Source organism: Microcebus murinus, chromosome 14 (assembly GCF_040939455.1).
Source record: "Microcebus murinus isolate Inina chromosome 14, M.murinus_Inina_mat1.0, whole genome shotgun sequence".
Taxonomy (NCBI): Eukaryota; Metazoa; Chordata; class Mammalia; order Primates; family Cheirogaleidae; genus Microcebus; species Microcebus murinus.
Window position 1 is genome coordinate 6,872,253 of NC_134117.1, and position 26,645 is coordinate 6,898,897.

Consider the following 26,645-nt stretch of genomic DNA (forward strand, 5'->3'; position numbering starts at 1 on the left):
AAGACAGTCGCAGGCTTTGAGGAGCTTCGGGCCCCTACTCGGTAGTTACTCACTGCTGCTTGCTCGCTGAGGAGCAAGTCACGCAGGAGGCTGCACTGCAGCCATGACTTTATAAATACCGAAACACACCTGGGGGGACAAGTGACAATTCACCAAATTAGAATTACCCTAGTGAGCCGCAGTGCAGTGTAAAATCCCCAGAGAAGGTGTGTGTCGACTTGATCAGAGATACAAAGGAGAAGAATCTGGAAGTAAAAGGACCAGTTCAGATGCCTGCCAAGACCTTGAGACTCACTACACGAAAAACTCCTTGTCGTGAAGGCGCTAGGACATGGAATTGCCTCCACCTGAGACTCCACCGAGTGGAAGCGTGTCGTTGACTCGCACAGTCCTTCCGAGGTTGTTAGGCAGATTACTTCCATCAGTATTGAGCCCAGGAGTGGAGGCTGAAGTCACTATTGCAGATGCTTAAGTCAACGGTTTTAATAAATTGATTACCAGTTGTTTGAAAAAAAAAAATTTAAACCTTGGCTGAGTAGATTGGATTTCTCCCATAGGCTTCCGGATTTTGTAGTCACCTGAGGTGTTGGGCCTTTAGGCCCTGGCTGGCCCTCACAGAACTCTTTTTTAAGAGACAAAGTCTTGCTCTGTCACCCAGGTTGGACTGCAGTGGCATGATGATAGCTCACAGCACCGTCAAACTCCTGGGCTCAAGCAATCCTCCCATGTCAGACTCCCGAGTAGCTGGGACTATAGGTGCATACCACCAGGCCCAGCTAGTTTTTCTTAATATTTTTATAGATAGGATCTTGCTGTGTTGCCCAGGCTAATCTCAAACTCTGAGGCTCAAGTGATCTTCCCACCTTAGCCTCCGAGTGGCTGGGATTACAGGCCTGAGCTAGTGTGCCTGGATTTTTTTTTTAGGTGTGGGTTTATAATTCTTATAGATTTATTCCTTTAGTGTCTGCTAGAGACATAAAATTATGTAATCCCTGAGAATGAACATTTTAGGGGAAAAAGTAAAGGAAACTCTTACAGTTTAAAGATGTGGTAGCTCATGCCTATAATACCAGCACTTTGAGAGGCTGAGGCAAAAAGTGATCTTCCAATCACTTGAGGCCAGGAGTTTGAGGCCACGCAATGAGACTGTACAAAAAATAAAAATATTATCCAGCATGGTGGTGGGTTCTTGTAGTCCCAGCTACTTAGGAGGCTGAGGTGGGAGGATGGCTTGAGCCCAGGAGTTTGAGGCTGCTGTGATCATGCCATTGCACTCCAGCCTGGGCAGCAGAGTAAGACCCTGTCTTGCTTAAAAAGAAAAAAATTAAGTCCATTGATTTATTCAACTAATGACAGTATGTAAATTGCATTAAGTTTTAATCTTAATTTTGTCATGAAAACAGATTGACAGTGGATCAAATCTGTTACTAAAGGCTCTGATCTAGTGTATGTTTAATTGGAAATTAAACTAATACAGACGTTGAAAAATTTTTAAAAATGAAGTTACTCTGGCCATTATCTAGTTCTGTTTTTCCTTTGCTTTATAGTCCATGTTGCCCTCCAAAGAACAACAGAAAAAGGATGACCTTAACATTTGTATAATTTCTCTTTGAACATAGGTTTTGGAAGAAGAAAACCTTGCTGAAAATGCAGACAAAATGGGTACTATCTTGAGAAATGAACTCATGAAGCTACCTGCTGATATTGTAACTGCTGTAAGAGGAAAAGGATTACTAAATGCTATTGTTATTAAAGAAACGAAAGGTATGGAGATAAAATATTTTACTCAAGATTTCTTTTTATGAATACCTAAAATACATTCAGTATTTTAATTGGTTGTTGGGATCTTCTGTGTGCAACTGTCGACTGACTTGTCGACCAGATCTTTTAGGCAGGGAATTATCCGATGTGTGGTTTTATTAATGGTATCAAAAGTAAAACTCTTTCCTACATGAGGGCACATTTAACTAATTTGACTTTTTTTGTTACTTTAAGACATTTGTTTCTCTGCCTTAAGTTTAAGCTAGTCCTGTAGTATTGGAGATTGCAAGTGATTTTCTGTTAGTAAGCCTGTAGAGAACACTGGCCCTGCAAGTGTCCTCTTTGCTATCCCTCCCTCCCTCATTTTTATACTTTGTCAGTAAAGCTTGTAGGAACTATATTAATATTGATATGGGTTGGTCCAAATGCAGTGGTGTTTACAACTAATTGATCACAACCAGTTACAGATTCCTTTGTTCTTTGTTCACTTCCACTACTTTGCTTGACCAGCCTTAAAAAAAAAAATAAAAAAGAATGATATGAATGGCAATGATGGTGTTAATAAAACTAATGCTAGCTGCCACTTAATTGAGTGTTTGATGTTTTAGTACATTCTTTGTAACCCTTAAGGGTTCCTTGCTGCATTTTCTTATGCTAATCCTTCTTTTAAAGCAGTGATTCCAACCAACCTTGGCTATACTTTAGAGTCACCTGGGAGCTTTTGAAAAAACAAAGCCTGGCCTCACTGCAGAGATTCTGAGTCAGTGGATCTGGGTTGGGGCTACGGCATTAGCAGTGGCTCCTAGTGATTCTGAAGTGCAGTCAGGGTCAAGAATGACTGCTGTCACACGTTGAGTCTAGCTCCACAAGCACAGGAAGCAGATCTTTTTAAGGAGTGTTCAGTGTTCACCAGGTTTTGAGGATTCCCCATTCCTTCTCTCTTAATTATCTGTGTCATTCCCAAGTTCTTTTTTATTGGTTCCTCATGTGATTAATAGCACATACATATATATTTTTTTTGCTTGGTCTTTTTCATTTATGAAAAACCAGCAAAAACTAAGATGTCTTAATTATACCATTAAAATCTAGTTATGAGGCCAGGCACAGTGGCTCATGCCTATAATCCCAGTGCTTTGGGAGGTGGGAGGATTGTTTGAGGCCAGGAGTTCAAACTAGCCTGAGGAAGAGGGAGACCCCTTCTCTTAAAAAAAAAAAAAAAATAGAGAAATTAGTGGGTTATGGTGGTGTGTGCCTATATCCTAGCTATGGGAGGCTGAGGCAGGATGATCGCTTGAGCCCAGGATTTTGAGGTTGCAGTGAACTCTGATCAACTGCTGCACCCTAGCCCAAGGGACAGAGCAAGACCATATACCACCTCATAAAAAGAATGAGAACAAAGCAAGGTTGTAGCTCAAAGCTTCCTTCCTTATTTTTTCTTTTTTGTGCCAATATATAAGATACTTTGTTACAGGTATATAATACAAAGCTTCCTTTCTTGAGCTGGTATTGGGAATTCTATTTTGCCAGGCTGTACTTTACCCATACATATGGCAAGGGATGTTTAAACATTTATCTTTGATGGCGGGTGTGGTGGCTCACGCCTATAATCCTAGCACTCTGGTAGGCAGAGGCGGGTGGATTGCTCGAGATCAGGAGTTCGAAACCAGCCTGAGCAAGAGTGAGACCCCGTCTCTACTATAAATAGTAAGAAATTAATTGGCCAACTAATATATATAGAAAAAATTAGCCAGGCATGGTGGCACATGCCTGTAGTACCAGCTATTTGGGAGGCTGAAGCAGGAGGATCACTTGAGCACAGGAGTTTGAGGTTGCTGTGAGCTAGGCTGATGCCACGGCACTCACTCTAGCCTGGGCAACAAAGTGAGACTCTGTCTCAAAAAAAATAAATAAATAAAATAAACATTTATCTTTGAACATACACGTTTCACCATTTTTCTTTAGATTATGATGCTTGGAAGGTGTGTCTGCGACTTCGAGATAATGGACTTCTGGCCAAGCCAACCCATGGCGACATCATCAGGTTTGCACCTCCGCTGGTGATCAAGGAGGATGAGATTCGAGAGTCCATTGAAATCATTAACAAGACCATCTTGTCTTTCTGAGGGTCCCTGGAGCCTGCTGGAAAATGTTCTCTGAAAGCTCTGCTCTTAATGCAGGCACTTTCCACTCCTACATGTCTTCAAAGACTTTTTTGAAATATATATATTTTTTCAGTTGATACATAATAGAATGACATTTATGAGCCTGCTGTTTGCTGTGTAACATACCGAAGAGAATATAATGGCATCTGTATTCAATGCAGTGTTTTTATGTGTGTGTAATCTATCTATATATAGACAGCCATTAAATCAAGTCCTTTGGTATAATTTATATATGTTTTTATAATTTCCTTGCTGGTATATATATTTCATGTTTGAAAGAGTTATATCCAGGGTATTACCTAAAAGACTTGCTTAATGTTATAAAGTTGAATCATTGTATGGTTAATGGGTGCAAAAGTATAGTTAGATAGAATGAAAAATATCATATGTACCCTGTAAAGATATATAACTATTCTGTACCCATAATTAAAAATAAAAAATTTTCAAAAGTTGAATCATTGTAATAATTAAATTTTAGGAAGAATTAATGGTTAAACATAGATCAAATACTAGTTTTAAGTAAACTTCATATTGGCCAACATCAGAGTATATTCTATGGATGTCATTATTTGGAATTAAGAATTAATGTTTAACATTCGTAAATTATAATAAGTGTTTGATTATAATTTGTAAAAAAAGGTTTATTTTCATTGTTTCTTTAAATTTAAAATAAAGCTCATATTTCTAATAACTAATTTTGTGATAATGTTGACCTAAAAGGAAGGAGCTGAGGCAGAATTAATATAGAGAATTTATTTGGGCCAAGGTTGAGGACTGTAGCCCTGGATACCTTGAAGGTGCTCAGGAGAACAAAGGAGAGACTCTGTTTTTAAAGAAAAAAAGGACAAATCAGGAGAGGGATTACAAAAGTGGTTCATCAGGATTTCTCATTGGTTTAAGGAAACCACGTTGGATAGTGATTGGTTATGCATTCTTGAACACTAGATGGAGCGTTGTTGAACTACAGGGCGTGGCACTGTAGGTCTCCCAAGAGTCAGTCTTAGCTAGTGGCTTCAGGAGGCAGTTATTTGCCCAAGGGGGAGTGAGATGTGGCTGCTGTTTCATTTCTGTGCTTCTCTGGGCCTGATAATTGAAAAGGGCTTGAATTCTTCAGATAAAGATTTCTTCTTTCTCTTCCCACATCAATGTGCTGTTACTGCAGTATCATTGGTTACCTAACATTTTTAAGCTCTGAGACTGTTCTTACTTTGTTTTATCCCATATATATTCTAAGAGCATTTCAGCTTGCTTTGTGATCTATAGAAAAATAGAAATAATAAATAAATACATCTGGGAGATAGTCTCATACTTCCCTTTCAAAATAATGGCTTTTTCCTGTGCATGTACTCAAATATTTATCATTTGTATTAAACTTGTCCCTTCTATGGTGTTTTGCAGCTTTTTTTTTTTTTACTTGAACAGAATATTTTGGGTGTTTTTCCATGTTGATAATTATAAGATCTCATTCTCAAATGACTAGTATTTCATAATGTGGGATACATTGTAATTTCATCTCATATGAGGGGATTGTTTGACTTGTTTTGGGGTTTTCATTCCTTAAATAAAGCTTGTGACCAGTTTATATTTTTGCACAGTGGTGTGAGGGTTTCTGTGGAGTAAATCCCTGCAAGTGACTTGCTGTTCAGAGGGAATGAAGTTTTCAATTTAACTGTACCAATTGTTCCCTGCCTCCTCCCCTGCCCCTCCCCCAAATCTAACAACTTACTCTCTTAACAGCCAGAGTTGGGTCTTTGGTACTCTGAGTAATGTTCTGTTACTTATTGACTATGTTTAAATGTGTGAGCAGTTACAGGAAGGTCTGCTCATAACCAATTGCAATTGGGCTGGCACCGAGGAGAGGTGATTTTAAAGCTCCCCAGGGGGATGCAAGATTGAGAACTTGTCTTAGGAATCTTACAAAAATACAGATTCTGATTCCTGTGTATGTACATAAGTACCTTAGACTCTGCATTTCCAATAATTTTCTGGGGATGTACTACCTGCCTTAGCGCATATGATCATTGTCAGGAGTCAGTTTAATTTGCGTTCAGTGATTCTCTGGCATCAGAGAAGGCCTAAAGACCAGGTGATCTTAACAAATCAACAATCTTTCTGCTAAATTATTTGAAGGCCTTAATAATGTGAGAGAGGGCCAGAGACAGGAAAGTACTGGGAGTGCTTTCCAGAGTGCGGAGAACAGAACCTTGCGTGCAAGAAGGTGGGCGGTGCTGGAGAGCCGTGGGTTCCATCCAGGCAAGGCGTTGGGGCTTAACTTGGTGAGCAGTAGGGTCACTGAAAGAAAGGAGTGGAGCAGCAAAGTGGCGTGAACCTAACTATTGGGAAAATCTGGCAGGTTGGACATTAGGACTGAGTTGTCCAATTGCAGGGTAGTACTGGTGGGGCGGTGGGGTCTGTGTGCAGCAGGGACGGGCAGGCAAGGGCTTGCTTCACTGCAGTGTCATGGGATGCAGGGGGGTAGTGAAGGGAAGTGGGGTAGTAGGGAGGCAGGGAAGAGTTACAGGCTTTGCATTGAACTTGGTGTGGGGTATCAGAGCTCATCTGTGAGGAAGTGGGGTACTACCTACCTTTCCGGAGAGTTAGGAGGATTGTAAAAGATGGCGTAGGCAAAGCCCCTGGTCTGCTACCCAGTGCAGTTTGTGGATCAGTAAATGAGTTGTTAGCTCCCTGCTCCCCAACACACACAATTGGAAGAGTTGGGGAGAGAGGAAACTTCCAGAGACAGAATCTTCTAGATAAGGGTGATATCTAGATAAGGAAGAGAAGGGGTAGAATTGACAGGCCTGGCTATACCATGAAGGGGAGGAGTGATCTAAGCTAGAGACGAACTCACAGAGAGTATGGATGTCCAGATACAGGGGCCCTGGAGTAAATCTGTCAAAGGAAAATTATAATCCTGGTGCCTTTTTCCACACCCTCTAATGAAGACTTGGCCTTCCAGGATACCTCATCTAAATTAATCATTGAACACATAAAAAAAGAGGTTGGGACAGGATATCTGATGTACCCAGAAAACTACAGGATTGGAAAATGACAATGCGTGACAAGCCTAGGCATTTTAAGATCCCAGCCTCCTCTGCAGCACATGCCTCCATGCTGGGGGTGCTGCACGGGGGGGCATGTGGAGGTTTGGGTCTGTGCCTTTCCACGCTGCCTGTACATTAGTGTCACCTGGCCCACCTAGAAAGTTAGTATCAAAGTCCAAGCCGCACCTCAAACGATTGTATCAGAATCCCTGGAGATGGGCCTTGGCATCTGGATATTAAATGCTCCCCCTTGTAGAGCAGGTATTGAGTGCAAATGCAGGGTGTCATGCCCTCACCCAAGCCAGGCCCTGGGCTTGCACTACCCGTCCACCAGAGAATGAGGCACATTGTCCCTGGCCTCGTGGGGCTTCTTTGTATTATAGTAGGTGCATTTATTAAAAAAATGTTTATTGGAATACCACTTAGCTGGCCCTGGAGGGTAGGCAGTGGTTCAAAGAAATAGCATTTATTAAACAGTTTGCACCAGGCATGATTCCAAATGTCTCCAGTCTCACCACAGGTGCTATTAATATTTACCCCATTTACAGACGAGGAAACTGTAACAGAGGGAATGGCCTGAAAAAATGGCAAAAATATTTTCTGTCTCTTTCAAACATGCTCTCCTCCTTTTTGAGAACTAAAGCCTGCATGCCTGCCTCAGGCCAGGGGTTGCGGGGGGGGGGGGGTGGGGGGGTGGGGGGGACAGGGTAAGTCTTTCCCTACTTGTGCAACAGGAGATGGCCCTGTCCAGACCCGGTAAAGGGAGGTCTTGGGCGGAGGTCACAGGATTGTCCTCAGGGGAGATGGGACAGTTCAGAATCGTCAGATGTCATTGAGCAGCAATTGCCTGAAGCTGCATGGCCACCCTCTAAAAACGCTCTGTATTTGTGATTATTATGAGGACGATGGCATTTCAGACAGGAGTCTCCATCCTCCTCCTTTGCTGGCAAAGTAAGAAAATTTCTCCTTCCTTCTCTTCAAACTACTTGTTCTCCTTCTTCAGGTGGGGCCTTGAGAACAAGTGGCAGAGCTTTGGGTAACAAACCAAGCCTGAGAAACACACAGAAACTTGCCTTAGGTCACCGAAATAGTGGAGGTGCCCGAGCACCCTGCCAGGCAGCAGAGATGGCCCAGGGGCCGCGGGCTGGGTGGGAGCTGGGGCTCAGCTGCACCCGTTGTCTCTGGAGCTCAGCTGAGAAGCCCCTGGTGTGTGTCAACACATTTCAGTGTGTTTCTAACTTGGGGGATGATTTTAAAAGTACCAGCAGGAGCCATTGAAATTAATAATGTATACACAGAAGCAGCTTAGTCTGTTTAGGCAAAAACTCTAAAATACATTTCAGGACTCAGGCCACTGCTCCACATATTAGGCTCAGAGGCGTTCTGTTTGCTCCCCAGCCTTTATTTTGATTAACGTGCACATGAGATGTTTCCCCCTATGCATCAGCCTTCAAATCGTTAATGAAATATCTGAACTGTCAATGGAAAAAAGGCAAACTCTGTAAAATAATTTTAAAGAGCTTTATTCTGAGCCAAATTTGAGGACCATGACCCGGAGCCACTCCCAAGAGGCCTTGAGCAAGTGGACTGGTTGTGGCTTGGTTACAGCTTGAGTTTATACATTTTAGGGAGACTGGGGTTACAGGTAAAGTCATAAATCAATATGTGGGAGGCATACATTGGTTTGGCCCCAAAAGTTGGGCCATCTGAAGAGGGGGGCAGCTTACAGGTTACAGGTAGGTTTAAAGATTCTTTGGCTTGTGATTGGTTAAAGACATGAAGCCTTGTCTAAAGGCTTGGAATGTTTTAACACAAGGAGCTGTTATCCGAGATACGCCACCAGACAGATTTGTTATGTAAATTGAGGACCTGCAGGTTTGTCTTGCATACCCTTAGGCCTAATGTCTCCAAGAAGGGAGGGGGGCATGATGAGGCATTTCTGACCTCCCTCCTCCTGGCAGACAATTTAGTTTTAGGATATTCCTTTGGCCGAGAGGGTGTCCACACAGTCAGTCGGTTGGGGAGGGTGTGAGCCTTAAAATTTTAGTTCACTGCACTAATGTGGGTATTATAATTTGCATCCCAATACTTAAGCACAGAGCAGATGATAGCTACAGATAAGGCCTTGGGTAGAGGGTGGGAGTTACTTGGTGGCTTTCCCGCTGGGGGGGTCCCCAAGATAGGAAATGAGGGGTATGTAAAACCCACCAGCTCTCTTGCCTTCCTTTTTTTTTTTTTTTGAGACAGAGTTTTGCTTTGTTGCCCAGGCTAGAGTGAGTGCCCTGGCATCAGCCTAGCTCACAGCAACTTCAATCTCCTGGGCTCAAGCAATCCTGCTGCCTCAGCCTCCCAAGTAGCTGGGACTACAGGTATGCGCCACCTTGCCCGGCTAATTTTTTCTATATATATTAGTTGGCCAATTAATTTCTTTCTATTTATAGTAGAGACGGGGTCTCGCTCTTGCTCAGGCTGGTTTCGAACTCCTGATCTCAAGCAATCCACCTGCCTCAGCCTCCCAGAGTGCTAGGATTACAGGCGTGAGCCACCGCGCCCTGCCTTGCTTTCCTTTTTTATGCACAAAATCACTTTAATTTAGAGCTCCTGGGTGCCAGGCATTGTACCTGTTAACCAACTGGAAGTAATTATTCCTGGGAGTCATTTAAAAATGTCAGCCTAAAGGAAAAAAACTGAGGCAAACTTAATATACGCAGAGTTTATCTGGGCCAAGTTTGAGTACTGCAGCCTGGGAGCATAGATTCAAGTTGTCGGGAATAAACACTCCAAATAACAGCAGTTGCGAGCAGGGTTTTAAAGGAAAAGAAGAGGCAGTTCTAAATTGTTTTCCAAGAATTTACATTAAAATAACACAAGCTATTTATTGGTTACACAATGTTCTTTGTATCCCAAATTCCAGGAACTTGGAGATACTGAGTGAGGCAGCTGGTCAGGAACTAATGGCTTTGAATAACTGCCCGCCCGGCATGGGCATGGGCATGGGGTGAGTGGGGAGGGGATGGTTGTAGTCCCATAATCCTGTCTCCCTAGACCTGATACGTTGTGCAAATCTCACATAGCTCTCAGACTGCTCTGAGCTCTTTTTATTTTCTCAAAAATATGTCTGCAAACAACATGCAGAGCTGCAGGACTGCAGTGGGGGCCCTGGGAGCTGGAACGTGGGTGAGAGTCCGCTTCTGCCCCGGGAATCCTAGAATGGGGAGGGCCCACAGCAGTGCTTTGTTAGACTGTGTTGTTGTGGGGCTTGCCCACCTGGGTGGCATGCTAGCTGCCGCAGGAACCTGGGGAGGCCTCCTGATGCCTGGGTGACCTCGGGCAACTTACTGCCTCTCTGTCCTTTGTCCACCCAAAGTAAGTGACTAAGGCAAAAATCTCAATGGAGGTTTATTAAGCCAAATTTGAGTACGCCGCCAAAGCTATGGCTGTTTTCCCGAAGGGGAATTTGGAATTTTCAGTATTTAAAGGAGAGTAGAGCATATATAGGAAGAAATAAAAGGTGGGGGGGTGGTAGGTAGACAAAATGGCTACATCCTTTTGAGACCCAGGAAAATTTACATTTTATATAAGGTAAAGTGAATGTTAGAAGAGAAAAAGGGAGTGTAGGAAACGTCAATTATGTAGTTGTCCCTGGGTAGGTGAAGAATGTCCGATCTTGTTTAGTCTCTGTTCTGGGCCTGTGGAGATAAATTTGTAATTCCTTTTTTTTTTTTTTTTTTTTTTTAATTCTTAATCTTGCCCCGGTGAGTGCCGTGGCATCAGCCTAGCGCACAGCAACCTCAAACTCCTGGGTTCAAGCCATCCTACTGCCTCAGCCTCCTAAAGTAGCTGGGACTACAGACACATGCCACCACACCTGGCTAATTTTTTCTATTTTTAGTAGAGATAGGGTCTCACTTTTGGTCAGGCTGGTCTCAAACTCCTGATCGCAAGGGATCCTCCTGCCTCAGGCTCCCAGAGTGCTAGGATTAAGGGCATGAGCTACCATGCCAGGCCTGTAATTCATTATTACTGTGGAATGGAATAGACTGTAGTTTTAGGTGCTAGACATAGATAAAATTTGCATGTCCTTGCTTATGGGAGGTCAGCAAAGGATTTCCTTAAGGAATGATCTGTGGGGATAGTTCTTCAAGGTGTCTGAGGCCTTTACCTTCCCTTTTGCATAAGAAGTTGGGGGGTGGGGGGTGATCCTGAGATTTTGTTTGAGTTTTACACCTTTATGAAATGAGGGGGTTGAATTAGGATGGTACAGTCATGCATTGCTTAAGGATGGGGAGGGGTGGGGGGGACACCTTCTGGGAAATGCTTCATTAGGAGATGCCGTTGTCATGGGAACAGCACTGCGTGTACTTACACACGCCTAGGCTGTAGGGTGCAGCCTGTTGCTCCTAGGCCGCACACCTGCACAGCGTGACTACTGAATACTGCAGGCAGCTGTAACACAGTGATGAGTATTTGTGTATCTAAACACCTAAACATAGAAAAGATGCAGTAAAAATATGGTATTACAATCTTCTGGGAGCACAGTCGTATTATTTCTTAAGGCCTGGTCCAGGCTGAGTTGGTCTCCGAGGTGGAGCCTGGAGGTCCGCCTGGGCCAGAGCCAGTGAGCCGGCGCCCCCAGCCAGAGCGCACCTGGCTCAGGTGTCTCTCAACACGCCTTAGAACTCTCGCGGACCCCGGGTCTGACGCTGCTGGCCGGCTTCACTCAGAGACGGCCAGAAAAGGGCCACCGCGCTCTGTGAGGTTGTCATTCCCTGTCTCTGGTTTTAACATCCCCGTGTGACTTAGTTTCCCCCAAAGTCAGTTTCTCGGGAAAAGGCGACCCCATTTCCATGGAGAGCGGCTTACCCTCCAAGACCCGGCGCCCACACGCAGGTGAGTCAGCAAGCGCGGGCGCCGCTCCAGGGGGTTCGGTCCCAGCCGTTCGCAGCCCCGGGGCCCCGGGCGCGTTCGGACCGGCAGGGGGCGCTGTCGGCAAAGCGTTGCTCCCGGCCGGACGGGAGACACCGCGGCGCGCGTGCGCGGGCGGGGGCGGGATCTGGGCGGGGCGGGGCCGGAGGCGGGGCGCGGGGATCGGGGTGTGGGCCTGGAGCTGGGAGGAGGGGGCAGGAGGGTCCCGGGGCCGGGCGGGGTTCGGGGGCCGGAGCTGGGGCCCGCCGCCCTCCCCTGCCTGGGCCGCTGCTCTCGGCGGAGCGGCGCGGTCTTGTGGACGAGACCGTCACGGTGGTGGCGGCACGTGTTCCTTGCGGGCAGCTCGGGAAGTGCGGAGGCCCAGGCCCCTGCCTGCACCCCGCGCGGCCCGGCCCCCGCCTGCACCCCACGCGGCCCGGCCCCCGCCTGCACCCCGCGCGGCCCGGCCCCCGCCTGCACCCCGCGCGGCCCGGCCCCCGCCTGCACCCCGCGCGGCCCGGGCCCCGCCTGCACCCCGCGCGGCCCGGCCCCCGCCTGCACCCCGCGCGGCCCGGCCCCCGGCTGCTCCCGCGCTCCGGCGCCGGGCTCGGGCCGCCTGCGCGCGGGCGCGTCGCCTTCTCCCCTCGGCGCCCGGCGGACGGCGCCGCACCCCCCGAGCCCGTCTTGGTCCCCGCGCGGGGTGCGGGCTCCCGGGCGGGGGAACCCACCTCGGCGGGTGCGGCCACCTGCGCGTCCGCTGGGCCGGGCCGCGGCGCTGGGCCCCGTGGGGAGGACCTGGGGGATCCGCCCGGCGCCCCGGCCCGGGCGCTGGGCCCCGTGGGGAGGACCTAGGGGATCCGCCGGGCGCCCCGGCCCGGGCGGCGGGAGCATCGCGGCGGGGAGGGACTTGGGCAGCCAGGGGGAGGCCGTGGCGCCTCCCGCCCTGTCCACTGGTCACCGCGGTAGAGGCCGGCAGGCCCGGGGTGTGGCTGCTGTAGGGAGGAGGATTATCTTTTCTTCACCGTTCTCGGCTCACGGCTGAGGTCCCTATAGCAAAAGTCAGACTAACAAGAGAAAAGTGTGCAAATTTGTTTAATATGAATCTTACCTGACACCAGGAAATGAAGACTTAAAGAAATGGCTAAACCTGTGTATTTTTTATGCTAGGTTTGCTGAAGAAGTGGATAGTCTTGGAAAAGTATGATTGGGTAGAAAAGTAGTATCTAACGGCAACCAACAGGGGGCGCCACGCCAGGCCTGTTTGTTCAGGTTCTTCTCTGCGTCCTTGTGTCTTCAGAAACTGGGATGATCCTCTCCTCGGTATAGGGAGGGCACCTCCGGAATGAGGCTTTATGTCCTGCCTGGGGGGAAGGTGGGCTTGGTTTTATGTCCTGCTTCAGGGGAGCCAGGGCGAGAGGTGAGGGTGACCTTCCTGCTTCTGCTATTTTCTCAAATGCCACTGGTCTATTTTGGGGCAGTGTGTCTTGAACCCTACCAGTGCCAAGGCGAGGCCAGTGCCTAGGGCCTAGACCTGGGCTTACCTTGGACTTCCTGGATGGGAGGGAGGGGGGCCCCCCTCCCCAGCAGATAGAAGCTGGATTCTGAGTCCTAAGAGGCTGCTTACCAGCTCTGTGGCCGTTGCCAAGCTGTGCAGCCTCTGGCATCTCAGTTTCCTTATTTAGAAGATGTGGCAGCAGGCTGGGTGGACGGGACATCGGGTCCTGGGTCCTGCCTCTTGCTCCCTCTGCCCCTGACCTGACCATTGAAGATTCTCAGACTCTTGGAACACTCTGGGATCATCTGAGCCTTGGACACAGCTGCCCTGTCCCTGCTCTGACCGGGCGATCATTGTGTCCGGGTGGCACCGGGAATCCCACTGGGAATAGCTCTCCAGGGTCTGGTCCTGGACCCACAGCCCCCAGCTCTGGGCCTCAGGAGGTGCCTGTCTCAGACCCGTCAGTCCCGCAGGGCTGTGTTGAGAGTGAGGATGGTGATGGTTTGGGTGGGGAGCGGTGGGCAGGGCTGAGTCGATGTGCCACTTGAGAGGGCTCAGGAAGTGAGGACACCCTGGGACACCTGGGGGCCAGGTTGTCACTCCGGCTTCGCTTGGCCGGGGCTGGGTCCTGATCCTGGCCTCACGTGCCGGTGCCTGCCTCCCTCCCTGGGGTCTCGGTCTGAAGAGTGAGTGACTAGTGGTACGGACCTCTCCTTTATGGAGGCCAGGTCCTGCTTGAGAGTCACCAGTCCCCACGCCAGCCTGTAGTTCATGGAACCCAGGCCCAGGGAGGCCAGACAGCTCTTACCAGAGTCTTCAGGTGGGGAGGTGAGGCCTGGCCCCCATGGGCCTGGTTCCCAGACGCCCCGACTAGCCTGTGGAGTTCAGTGAAACTCCGAAGCCCGGGCTCATGACCACAGCTGGCCGGTGTTCTCCAACAGAGACTGGGCCAGCCTGGTTCTGCAAGCGTGGCCGGGGCTGGGCCCGGGCCCGGTGTGTTCTAGAGGCCAGGGGTAGAGGGAGGTCAGCTTCTGCCGTGGGTCCCCCGTCACCTCACCTGTCCCTGTTGCATAGGATGGGGCTCCACCCCACCTGCCCTGGCTTGTCACCCTCTCTGGAGGGTGTCTGCCAGTTTGCCCTTTGGAATAGCCAGCGTTCTCTGCCAGGGTGGGAGGGGCCTTGTCTCCTGTGTGGGGGACTGTCTGCCTTGGTGGTGCATTTGGCAGAGAGCAGCCCAGAGAAGAGTGGAGGAGGCCGTGCATCCTTGGGGAGCAGCTGGGGCGTGTCGGGGGCAGGAGCTGTGCCTGACTCGGTTCGCAGTTCTCAGCACCTCCCGGGGCCTGGGGCGGTGCATCTACACCAGAGCGCTTGTTTGGGTCAACACGCCCCCTGCAACACAGCCAGCCCAAAGCCTGTCTGCAGTGCCAGCCAGACCAGGCCCCGCCCGGGACCGGCCACTTTTCCAGAGGAAACCTCCACCCTGTTGGAGCCCCCACAGCGCTGCTCGCAGCTTTGAAGGTGGGAGTCCTAGGCGAAGTCAGAGTTGCAGGGGGAGTAAACAGCTGAGGACCCAGTTAGGCCTGGTCTGCTGGGGCGACTACAAAGGGACACTGTGAGGGGTGCCCTGGAGCAGAAGGGACCCATTCAGTTCTCCGGACGTGATTCTCCTGCTAAGTAGGCGGGAGGACCCTTGCGGTGTGTGAGCTGCAGGAAGCGGCAGGATGGGTGGGGGAGCTAGGCACCCTGTTGGGGGAAGAGCCTGCTGATTGTGAGCCGCTAGCACCTTCTGGTCCACACCTGACCCACAGACCAGCTGCTCTGCAACCATGCAGGGGGCTCCTTAAGAAATGGTGATGCAGGCCTGGCGGTGGCTCATGCCTGTAATCCTAGCACTCTGGGAGGTCGAGGGGGCGGATTGCTCGAGGTCAGGAGTTCGAAACTAGCCTGAGCAAGAGCGAGACCCTGTCTCTACTCTAAATAGAAAGAAATTAATTGGCTAACTAACATATATATAGAAAAAATTAGCCGGGCATGGTGGCGCATGCCTGTAGTCCCAGCTACTCGGGAGGCTGAGGCAGGAGGATTGCTTGAGCCCAGGAGTTGGAGGTTGCTGTGAGCTAGGCTGACGCCACGGCACTCACTCTAGCCTGGACAACAGAGCAAGACTCTGTCTCAAAAAAAAAAAAAAAAAGAAATGGTGATGCATCAGCATTGTGTTGGGGGGCCGGTTGCCAGACCCCTGCCTGGTGCTTCACAGGCACCTGGCCTTCCCCCCACGGCACCTGCTGCCTGACAGGGGTCCCTGCAGCTCTGGCGGGGCCAGGGACAGTCAGCATGCTGTGCAGACAGTTCACATTCTCCACGTGCTTTGTAGTGAGAAAGGTTTCGAAGCACCGGCTTCTCATTTTGTCTCCTAGCTGGGAGGTCCTATTATTATCCCCATTCCACAGGTGAGAAACTGAGGTTCCATGAAGTCAACTGACTTGTGCACATCACACTGATCTGGGGCTGGGGCTGGGGCTGGGCTTTGCCCCCAGCTTCTGCCTTCTGTGTGTGGTGGTGTTGTGAAAAGCTCCCAGAGCTTCGACTCTTGCTCTCTCGGGAGCCACAGTCCAGATAACCTCTTGCGACCGTGTCACATGGCCTCACTGCACGTGGGACGCCATGGCTTTGGGTGGGGGAGGTGAGGAAGAGTCCCCCAGCAGTGCTGATGGATAGCATGGAGACAGGCCCCAGAGAGGTGCCCTGGGCTTCCTTGGAAGGGGCCCACTCTGAGCAGGTTGCCCAGGCACACACATGACCTGCTGTTGTCCCATGTGACAGCCAAGAGTCATTTCTAGACCCTTGGAGATGCTCCTGTTCCTGTAACAGCATTAGCTTGTTTGCTTAAAAATGGTTAAAATGGGCCGGGCGCGGTGGCTCACGCCTGTAATCCTAGCACTCTGGGAGGCCGAGGCAGGCGGATTGCTCGAGGTCAGGAGTTCGAAACCACCCTGAGCGAGAGCAAGACCCTGTCTCTACTATAAATAGAAATTAATTGGCCAACTAATATATATATATATATATATATATATATATATATATATATATAAAAATTAGCCGGGCATGGTGGTGCATGCCTGTAGTCCCAGCTACTCGGGAGGCTGAGACAGGAGGATTGCTTGAGCCTAGGAGTTTGAGGTTGCTGTGTGCTAGGCTGATGCCATGGCACTCACTCTAGCCTGGACAACAAATCGAGACTCTGTCTCAAAAAAAAAAAAAAAATGGTTAGAATGAATCTTGATGGGCATCTGGGGGCTTCTGTGAGGTCACCTGACTTTGTGCCCACCCTCTGTGGCTGGCATGGAGGCTGAGGTTCTGCCTAGTAAAGTGACTGCTGCCAACTTCAGGCAATGTCTGTGGCATAGCGGGGCGGGGTCCCCACCGCTCTGCCTCTGTGAGTTCAGTGGTCCTCAGGCTTTGGAGCCCTCTTGGGACATGCAGCATCTGCATGCCCTCTGGGGCGGGCCCACCACCGGCATATTTTTGACAGACTTTAGATTTTCTGCTGCACAGCCAGAGCTGAAAACGCTTGGAGCAAAATTTCAATGATCAAAACAAGGTTTGATCAGTGAGTCGATGAGAGAAGTACCATCCACTGCCTGGAGTAATTCATGACCTCCTCTAGCGACAATTGTCGGGTGATTTGTTTTCCCAGGGACGGAATCAGACCACGCGGTTGTGATTACGTGTTCGATGCTGATTCACTGCCAGTGTTGGGAGTTTAGAATCTGTAATTCAGCAAACTTTATCGAGAACCTATGGTATGTGAGGCCGAGGAGGCTGAGCTGGGTACTTCGGAGAGAACCCCGGGGCCAGGACACTCGCTTTAGCTTTACATACTCTGATTCTGCCAAGAGATTCTTCCCGTCAGTGGAGCAGCCCAGGCAGGGGGTGGTGACAGGGGGTGGTGACAGAGGCTTCCCGGTGCTTCGATCTCCAGGTGGGGGTTTGTCTTCACCACCCTAGATGCCCGTCCTGGTTCGCAGGACCTCCCCGGGCTCTGCCATTGCTGGCTGGTGGCCTTAGGAACTGGGCTAACCTTCCCCTGGGGCTGTCTAGGTCCCCTCCAGTCTGCACTGATCACAGTCTGTAATCCATGAATGCAGAGCGTCAGTTCAACAGTGTCCTCAACAGGAAGGGCTTTGATTTCCCTCTCGGCTCTGACGGGTGGCGTTATTGATGTTTCTGCCTCTTTCTGATAGTGCTGCCATTCCTGTTCTCCACTGTGAGGGGTGTCTCTTGTTTCCAGTGATTTATTGCACTTACAACGTTGTTCACAAGGAACTGCATATGTATTCAAGTGCAGAAGTTTGTTTTCCCCGAATACATGCATGAAGGAAAAGCAGACGCATCAGAGCGTGGAAGGTCTTCCCAGGGAGTGTGAGATGTTGGTTTCCTTGGTTTTCCTGGCGCACCTGTCCCTGCCTTGCTGGGCATCTTGAATCCATTTACAGACAACTGCCAAGAAAAGCTTGAGGTGGATTAATTTCAGAAATTGACAAACAACTCAAAAGTCAACCAGCATTGGTAGGATGCTTGTAGTGCCAGGAACAGGGGCAGGGGGCAGAGAATGAAGGCAGATGGCACCTCAAGGTCGTGAGGGAGGGAGATAAAAAACATAGAAATTCACACAGGTTAGGATGAAGGAGGAGTGGGGACAGAGCTGGGAACAGCACAGAGCACAGAGGAGGTGGGGAGTCAGGGGAGGAGCTGGGAGGCCTGGGAGGAGCACGTAGGAGGTGTCATTTAAATTGGGCAGCTGGGTAGGAGCCAGTGAGTGACAGGGCTAGGAGCAAAGGCCACCTACCTGGATTCTGTCCACGGCTCTCTCCCCTCAGAGCCCCCTGCCTTACATAAAGCCTTCAGCTGGCTTAGGAAATGGGATGACCTTTTGGGGAATTCACAGCACCCAGTGGTTCAGGTCCAGCTGCACCCCTGGCTCCATGCACCCAGGGGTCCCCTTCTCTACCAGGGTCATTAGCATCTCAGCCTGAGGGTCTTCTCCTAGCAGGGTCCCTCTTCTGCCAGACCAGCTGTAGCACCTGGCACAGGCCCTGGCTTTCCCAAAGGCCCTTTATTTTAGACTTTCCTGTGGCATATCCAGGAACACAGGACTAATAAGTCTGGCTCCAAATCAAGATTCCCCAAACCTCTTTGGGTTCTCAGACCTGTTGTCCTGGCCTGTTTCTGTACTGCCCACCCTTTCTGACATAGTTGCTGGAATCTCTAAAGGTCTTTCTCAGTCCTGGGGGTGCTGGGTGAACTCTGCCTACTTAGCACCTGCTCTTTCCTTTGTCACCCTGACCTTGCCTAGGAAGGGACATGACAGTGCCATTGGGAGAAACAGTAAAGAAGTGGCCAGGCTGCTGCCCTGTTGAGCAAGGGGATGATTTGCTTCTTTTCTTTTTTTGAGACAGAGTCTCACTTTCTTGCCTAGGCTAGAGTGAGTGCCGTGGTGTCAGCCTAGCTCACAGCAACCTCAAACTCCTGGGCTCAAGCGATCCTCCTGCCTCAGCCTCCCGAGTAGCTGGGACTACAGGCACGAGCCACCATGCCCGGCTAATTTATATATATATATATATTAGTTGGCCAATTAATTTCTTTCTATTTTTTTATAGTAGAGATGGGGTCTTGCTCAGGCTGGTTTTGAACTCCTGACCTTGAGCAGTCCGCCGCCTCAGCCTCCCAGAGTGCTAGGATTACAAGCGTGAGCCACCGCGCCAGGCTGATTTGCTTCTTAAAGGCCCCAGATTAGGAGATGCTCTAATTATCAGGTTCTTTGCCTCATGGGTAAATGCACTTACACTTTGCTAAGAAAGGACCCAAAATAATTTGGAATGTGCTTCCAGTGGGATATCTCATATTATTACACAGGAAGTGGCCAGGCATCACCTGGGGGAATTATTTTTAGGTAGGACCCCCAACAGGAAGTGATCCCTCCCTCCCAGGAGGGTTTCATGGCAGAACAGAATAGGATTTAGACAAACCTAGTGCACATCTTATCTTCACTTTTTCTAGCCAGGTTGCCTTTGGCAAGTTGCAAACTTCCCTTGAGCCGCAGTTTCTTCATCTCTATAACTGCAATAATCTTATCCATGCCTTTGGGTTGTTATAAATAAGAAAAGGCATATAGAATGCTCACTGGAGCACTTGGCCCCCGGCACTAAATGAATGGTAGCTGTGGAAGAACTTCTGCCAATGAAGAGTGGTTAACAGTGGGGTGTTATAAAAGGGTACAGGTGCTGTTTCAAAACTGAGCTGTTTGGCTGGGCGCAGTGGCTCACACCTGTAATCCCAGCACTTTGTGAGGCCCTTGAGGCCAGGAGTTCAAGACCAGCCTGGGTGACATACTGAGACCATGTTTCTACAAAAAATAGAAAAATTAGCTGGGTGTGGTGGCCTGTAGTCCCAGCTACTCAGGAATCTGAGACAGGAGGATCACTTGAGCCCAGAAGTTCCAGGTTGCAGTGAGCTGTGATTAAAAAACGGACAGACAGAAACTGAACAACTCAACAGGTGCTTTAAAAATGTCCATGACCTACCTAGTCATTTTACTTTTAGAAATCCATCCCAGGAGAATAATCTATGATGCAAAGTTTTGTGCACAAACATGCTTTTAGAGCATAATTTATAAAGTGGACAATGGGAAATAGCCTAAATGCCAAATAGTAGGAGAATGGCTAAAATAATTTGTGGGAAATGTTCATTTTGGATTGTTAGACATTACAAATCAGGCTTTCAAAGGATATTAATGATGTGGGAAAATGTCCAAACAAATGTGAAGAACACAAAATCGTGTGCAGCCAGGTCCCAGACTGAACCCTGGCATTGCTCCGCACTGGCGGTGAGGGGTGGACACGCCTGGGAGGCAGGTGGGACCAGTCACCTGGAGTCTGGTCATGTCCTCAGCCCTGGAAAAGAAAACCTGGCAGTTCTATTGGGATCCACGTTCAGCACTTTCTCTGTGTTTTCTCATTTAATCCTACTCAGAGACTCTATTGAGATGCCACCAGGATGCACCTCAGCCTTTGCAGCAATTCTAGCAAAAACAGATGGTCCTGTTTAACCAGGAAAATCCTGGAAAACTGTGATGAGCCCCCTGGAGACCCATGCCTGCCCGTCAACAGGTCACGAATGAACTCACTCCAGGAAAGACAGGCTCTACCAGGAGAAGGAGGAAGGGTTTCTGGGAAGAAATCCTGATGTCTATCACAAATCTGTTTTACAGACAGAAATTCAAAGAGGGTAAGTAACTCACCCAAGAACACACAGGCACTGAGGAACCAGGATCCTAACCCAGGCCTGTGGCCACCAAAGCCTGTATTCAAAACCACTCTCATCCCTTGCTCAGGGGAAAGGAGAGAGCCAGCATCCAGCCTGGGAAGTGGGAGATCACACACAATCAGTTCCTGACTCACTCCAAAGCCTCCCACCAGAATCCTAGAGCCAGAGGTGCTGCCAGGAAAAGTGGAAAGAGCTGCGTGCACAAAGCTGCCTGCCAATCAAGGAGCTTAGCTGCAAGCAGATGAAGCTAATTCTGCTCATTAAAGCAAAACAGAAATGTATTAGGGGACATCAGGCAGCTCGCAGGATGTCTGCAGAGGTTGGACAATTAGGTTTGGAGGCTATGCAGCCAGGAATGAAGTTCAAAATCAGTTCGCAGAACTGGGGAGACACCTTGAGACCTCCAGTGGGTACTGACACCTTCACGTGTATTGCTAACCCTACCAATGAGCTGGCCTTTTGTGTCTGAACCAACCCTGGAAGCCTGTAGAGCCAACATATGGGTATCTCTGCTGCCTCCAATCTCGCCAGCCTGGTGTTCACGAGTCCCAGCCTCTGTGTTTCTGGCTCCCACATGCATGTAGCTGGCAGAACTCTTATCAAATATCTGTTCCCCTGGCTGCAAGGGAGGCTGGGAAGGCAGGTCCCAGGCATTGTAAGGCCCTATAATGGGATGAGGTTTTTGCCTTTTTCCAAGATGCATTACATGGGGAAGGGGTAGACAAGGATGCTGGGTGGCCAAAGAGAGTGACATGTGTCACTCAAGTTTCGACTGGAGCAATAGAACTATTAGCGTTTCTAGTATCGGTGTTAGCTTCCTAGGGCTCCTGTAACAAACTGCCACAAACTGGGTGGCTTCAAACAGCAGAAACGAGGGGCTGGGCTCTGTCTCCTGACTTCTCGTGGTTGCTGGCAACGCCCGGCGTGCTGTGGCCTGCAGCTGCGTCACTCCAGTCTCTGCCTCCGTCTTCACACAGCCACCTTCCCTCTGTGTGTCTGTGCCTTCACGTGGCACGCTCCTTTGCACACGTGCCTGTCTGTGTGTCTTCTCTTCGTACGAGGACACCGGTCATATTGGATTGAGGGCCCATCCTAATCATGGGATCTTAATTTACAACTTAATTACATATAAAGACCTTAACTCTTAATTATTGCAAAGAATTTTGGCCTCCTGTTTTGGCCTCTGCCCCCGCACCAAGGGTCTTCCCTGGCAGGGCGTGGCCTGGTTGGTGGGCAGCGGGATGCAGGTGGGCTCTGCTTCCCAAGTCCGTCTGCGCCTGGCCCGGGGTGGAGAAGGGCAGACCGCACTGAAGCACTGCTGGCTGCCGCTGGTCCAGGAACGCCCACACGGACTGTTTTCTGCTGGGCGGGCCATTGATTAAGCAGCGTCTCCTTGGCTCTGACTCCTCCCACCCCATACTTTTTTTTTTTAGAAACAGGGTTTTGCTCTGTCACCCAGTCTGGAGTGCAGTGGTGTCATCATAGCTCACTGCAGCCTCGAACTCCTGGGCTCAAGTGATCCTCCTGCCTCGGCCTCCCAAAGCACTGGGATTGCAGGTGTGAGCCACTGATACCTGCCCAAGCCACCGTGCCCAGCCCCCATACAGTTTTTTTTTTTTTTTTTTTGAGACAGAGTCTTGCTTTGTTGCCCAGGCTAGAGTGAGTGCCATGGTGTCAGCCTAGCTCACAGCAACCTCAAACTCCTGGGCTCAAGCAATCCTTCTGCCTCAGCCTCCCGAGTAGCTAGGACTACAGGCATGCGCCACCATGCCCGGCTAATTTTTTGTATATATATTTTTAGTTGGCCAATTAATTTATTTCTATTTATAGTAGAGATGGGATCTCGTTCTTGCTCAGGCTGGTTTCGAACTCCTGACCTCAAGCAATCTGCCTGCCTCCCAGAGTGCTAGGATTACAGGCATGATCCACCACGCCTGTCCACTTTCTTAATGCCTATTACTAAAATATGGCAACATCCCTGCATGCACAGTCGACTCGTTAGATTTCTAGCTCTTGGGAAACTCCCTGCCCAAAAGCCTGAACTTGCCAAAGCTGGGAGCTCTTTGCCACCCACCTGTCCGAAGTCGTTCCTTTCACCCTGGCTCCGACCAGCCGCCGCATGGCAGGCACACCTGGTGACTTGGTGGCAGGCAGGACCCTCCAGCTGAACTGGGCTGGTTTTGTCAGAAAGCACCTTAAAATCGTCAGAAAACACCTTAAAATCGCTCTCCAGGAAGAAAATGCGTCACATTTGGGGAAGAATCTGCTGCCATTTAAAGTAATTATGTATTTTTCAGCTCCTATTTTTTAAACTCTCCGCAGGAAGTAGAATGGAATTATCTGAAGCTTGTTTTCTGCACTCAAAGAGCAGAATTATTTGAAATCATTCTGCCCCGACGAAAGGAGACACGTGCATAAAACTCGCAGGGGTGGGAGCTGCGGCTGGATCGCTCGATTCCATGCGAGTGGGCCGTTCCCGCCACGCAGGAGTTGCCCGTGGCCACTTTGGCAAATTAGCACAAACTCGGTGGCTTGGCACAACGCAGCTTATTATCTTACAGTTCTGGAGGTCGGAAGCCCAGATCCCTCTCCCTGGGCTGCCATCGGGTGTCGGCAGGGCTAGTCCCTTCTCAGGCTTTGGGGGAGACCATTTCCTGCCTCTTCCGGTTTCTGGAAGCCCCACATGCCTTGGCTGGTGGCTCGTGGCACCGACCGCTGCTTCCGTCCTCCCGTCTCCTCCTCTGTGGTAAGGACCCCTGTGATGACACTGGCCCACCAGGTAAGAATCTAGGACGATCTCTCCATCTCAGCACCCTTAACTTACCGCACCTGCGAAGTCCCCTGTGCCGCATAAGGTGGCGTATGCACAGTTCCAGGGGTTGGGGCTGGACATTTTGGGGGTCTGGGATTCAGCTACCACCACCAGCAAAGCACTTCCCGGGCCTGGCTTTCCGATCCTGCCCGCCGGGCCATGAGGCCGGGGGAGGGGACTGCGGTCCCCTCTCTCGGAGATGCCGAGATGCCGAGAGTTGCAAAGTGTGTGTGAGCCGAGAGCAGAGTCGGGGTGCCCGTCCCGGCCCAGCGCTGTTTCTGCGGCTGACACAAACCCACCCGTGGCGGCTCCTGCACCGTGGCCGAGGTGGCCGTCACCCGTGAAACCCACGTCCTAGACCTGGCTGCCCCGACTGGCTGAGCTCAGCTGCACACACCTCCCGAATCTCAGCTTTCCAGCGATGCTCACAGTTCTTCTCTGAGAGTCTTTGTGAGCAGAAAATGGGATTTATAAAGCCCTTGGTAAGTGTTGAGTAGCTGTTGCTGCTATTAACAATAGAAGGGCAGAACCCCAAATCTCAGAGCCTCCAAAGATGTGCTCCGTGGTGCCAGGGCCCCTCAAGTCCCTTCCTGCCACCTTAGGCCCCAACACGTGCTCCGTTTTCCCTTTGCTCCTCGCTCTTCGCCAAACCCTCCTCGTCATTCTAGGCCTGACTCGGACATCACCACCTCCAGGAAGCCGTCCTTGACTGTGCCAAGGGGGGCTGAGCTGGTTGCATCTTCCCCTGTTGGCACCTCTCTTGCCCCTCTGGAGTTTGCCCGTGTGGACGTGGGCGTGGTAGGTGGAGGAGCCTGTCACCTACCACTCTCCTGTCACCCCAGGAGAACCTCAGGGCTGGCAGGGCCTGACCGTGCCACCCGCCTGCTCCGCGGCCCACTCCTCTGTGCCAAACCTCGTTGTCCCCTCTGAGCGCTGGGCCTTCCCGGAGGCTGCGCCCTACCAGGGCCACTCTCCTTGACTCTGCGGTATTTCATTCACCACCTGCTTCCAGCTCGATCTGGAATAACAGGCCGCTCTGGCCTCAGGCCACTCCGAACCTGGCTCCTGAGCTGGGCCGTGGGGTTGATCGTGGTGTCCTTACCCCCTCGCTGCTGCGAGGCTGGGACAAGAGGGCCCAAGTGCAGCCCTTGCTCTGGGGTCTCACATACGTTCAGTTCTCAGTAAATGGCAGCTACACACGAGTAGAACACGGAAGTCTACAGTCACGCGAGACGGATGAGTTGAAACACCAGTGTCTCTCCTCTTGGCTGCAAGCGCATCACCGGCAGGGTGCACCTCACCACCCCGACCCTGCTTGCGGCCACGATGAGCAAAACGGGAGGACAAATGAATTGCTACAGGGCGGAGCACGGGGGTTGGTGGAAGCGGCAGGTGGTCTGTGGGGGCCAGGATATTCCTCGGGTCCCCAGTGCTGTCGGGAGCAGTGGGCCACTCCACGGCCCTGGCCCAATGGTTTCCTGTCTCCTGGGGCTACGTTTAAAAAGTTGGGGTTGGTGTTGGCGGTGGGCTTCCAGCCCCTCCCCTCCTCTGTAAAGGTCCCCGCAGGGCTGAGCTGCACTGGCTGTTAACAAGGCAGGGGGCCCGGGCCCTGCACGGGGGTAAAAGGCCCCTTAGTCCTGCCTGCCTCTGTGGCCTCGGCCCGGGGCTCTGTGCTGACCCGCCTCTTTGCCCCGATTGTCTGCGCAGCTGGCCCCTTAAGCCAAATGTTGTCCCAAGGTTGTCTTGGGTCCATAAATGCCTTGTTAAAATCTCTGGGAACAAGAATACTTTATGTTGGTGGCGGCTCCAGCCAAGGCCATTAAGTCTGTCCCGACACGGGGCTGGGGCCTGCGGTGGCCCAGGCTGTGTGTAATCTGGGGACTAAGCCCTTTGTCAGCCTCTAATTGGGGCTCCTGTGTCTGCTGTCCCCACCGCCACCTCCCTCGCCGGCCCTGCTGGGCTCTGCCTGGAGTCAGGCGAGGCTGCCTCCGGCCTCCAGTGCTGGGGACCCGGGCCTGTGACTCCTTCCACCCTTTCCCGTGCAGGTCCCCCAGGCAGCCTTGTGCCCTGATTCCCATCCTCAGAAGCGGCATCCTCCCTCCCGGCTCTGCTTTTTTGTTTCACCATTTTAGGCCTTGTTCCCAGCTCGAATGGACCCAAATTTCCATTGCGGGGGGCGTCAACCACGAGGCTGGGTGGGGCCAGGGAGCTGGCAGGTGGGGCTGGATTCCCAATGTCCCCAGACCGGAGCCGGAGCCAGGGCCAGGCCAGGTGACCGGGTGGGAGAGGAGAGGAGGTGGCCTCTGTGTTCCCCGCTGTGGGTGGGAGGGTGCCGGTCCCTCTGGGGAGCTGGCCGGCTCCGCCCTGCCCTTGCTGGGAGCATCAGATTCTACTTTCCCTGGCAGAGAGGGAAGTGGCTGCCAGGCCCCGAGGCAGGTAGAAGCAAGTTTCCCACGAAACACGCCCTCCTGTAGCACAGAGCTGGACCCAGGGACACGCCAGTGACTGAGCAGGACCAGATCGAGCTGCAAGCAGGTGACGAACCAAATCCCGTGGAGTCAAGGAGCATGGCCCTGGTAGGGCACAGCCTCCGGGAAGGCCCAGCGCTCAGAGGGGAGAACAAGGTTTGGCACGGAGGAGTGGGCCGCAGAGCAGGCAGGTCACACCGTCAGGCCCTGCCAGTCCTGAGTTCTCCTGGCGTGACAGTGGGGGATGCAGTTACAAATGATGACTCCTTTGAGAAAATATCAAAGCACACTTGGTGTTCCGCGGGTAATTAAACAAATAATGCGGGGAGTGTCAGTACATTTCACAAAGTGTTTTTATTCTAAACGGTTAAAATAAAAAGACTCTGGTGCTTAAAGGGATGGGTTTTATTTGCCTGGAAGATTCCAAGACGTGCTTAGCTCACTCCCTGTTTTCATGAAGCAGGTTCGTTTGCACCACGGCCAGGCGTGTGTACTGAACAGACTGCATTGTCAGAGAGCCTCGTGTTCCTTTGCTCAGTCAGTGTGCCCGTGAGGCGTGTGTGCGCGTGTGTGCATGTGTGTGTCATGGCTCATCCATCCTCCCTCCCTCCCCCTCCCTCCCTTGCATCTGTCCTTCCTCCTTCCACAGACTCCACGGGCACTTCCCCAGCG

The 26,645-nt window shown here is 50.8% G+C and overlaps 1 protein-coding gene, 1 long non-coding RNA gene and 1 pseudogene across 3 annotated transcripts in view; 2 read left to right on the plus strand and 1 right to left on the minus strand.

Moving 5' to 3' along the window:
- The window catches only part of LOC105880299 (small ribosomal subunit protein uS10-like), a 1,679-nt pseudogene extending 66 nt beyond the window's left edge, over window positions 1-1,613 (plus strand).
- OAT (ornithine aminotransferase) overlaps window positions 1-5,515 on the plus strand; it is a 23,707-nt gene extending 18,192 nt beyond the window's left edge. For both annotated transcript variants that reach the window (XM_012781329.2, XM_012781330.2), the window contains 2 exons: window positions 1,620-1,764; window positions 3,724-5,515. In XM_012781329.2, the coding sequence (XP_012636783.1) occupies window positions 1,620-1,764; window positions 3,724-3,884 (306 nt within the window). In that variant the 3' untranslated portion in view covers window positions 3,885-5,515. The remainder of the gene's footprint in view (window positions 1-1,619; window positions 1,765-3,723) is intronic.
- LOC142875421 (uncharacterized) lies at window positions 5,095-12,716 on the minus strand. Its single transcript, XR_012922776.1, has 3 exons — window positions 12,601-12,716; window positions 6,509-6,689; window positions 5,095-5,180 (listed from the first exon to the last, which is right to left on the minus strand). It is a non-coding gene; the product is annotated as an uncharacterized LOC142875421 (long non-coding RNA).
- Between the last annotated feature and the right edge of the window lie 13,929 nt (window positions 12,717-26,645).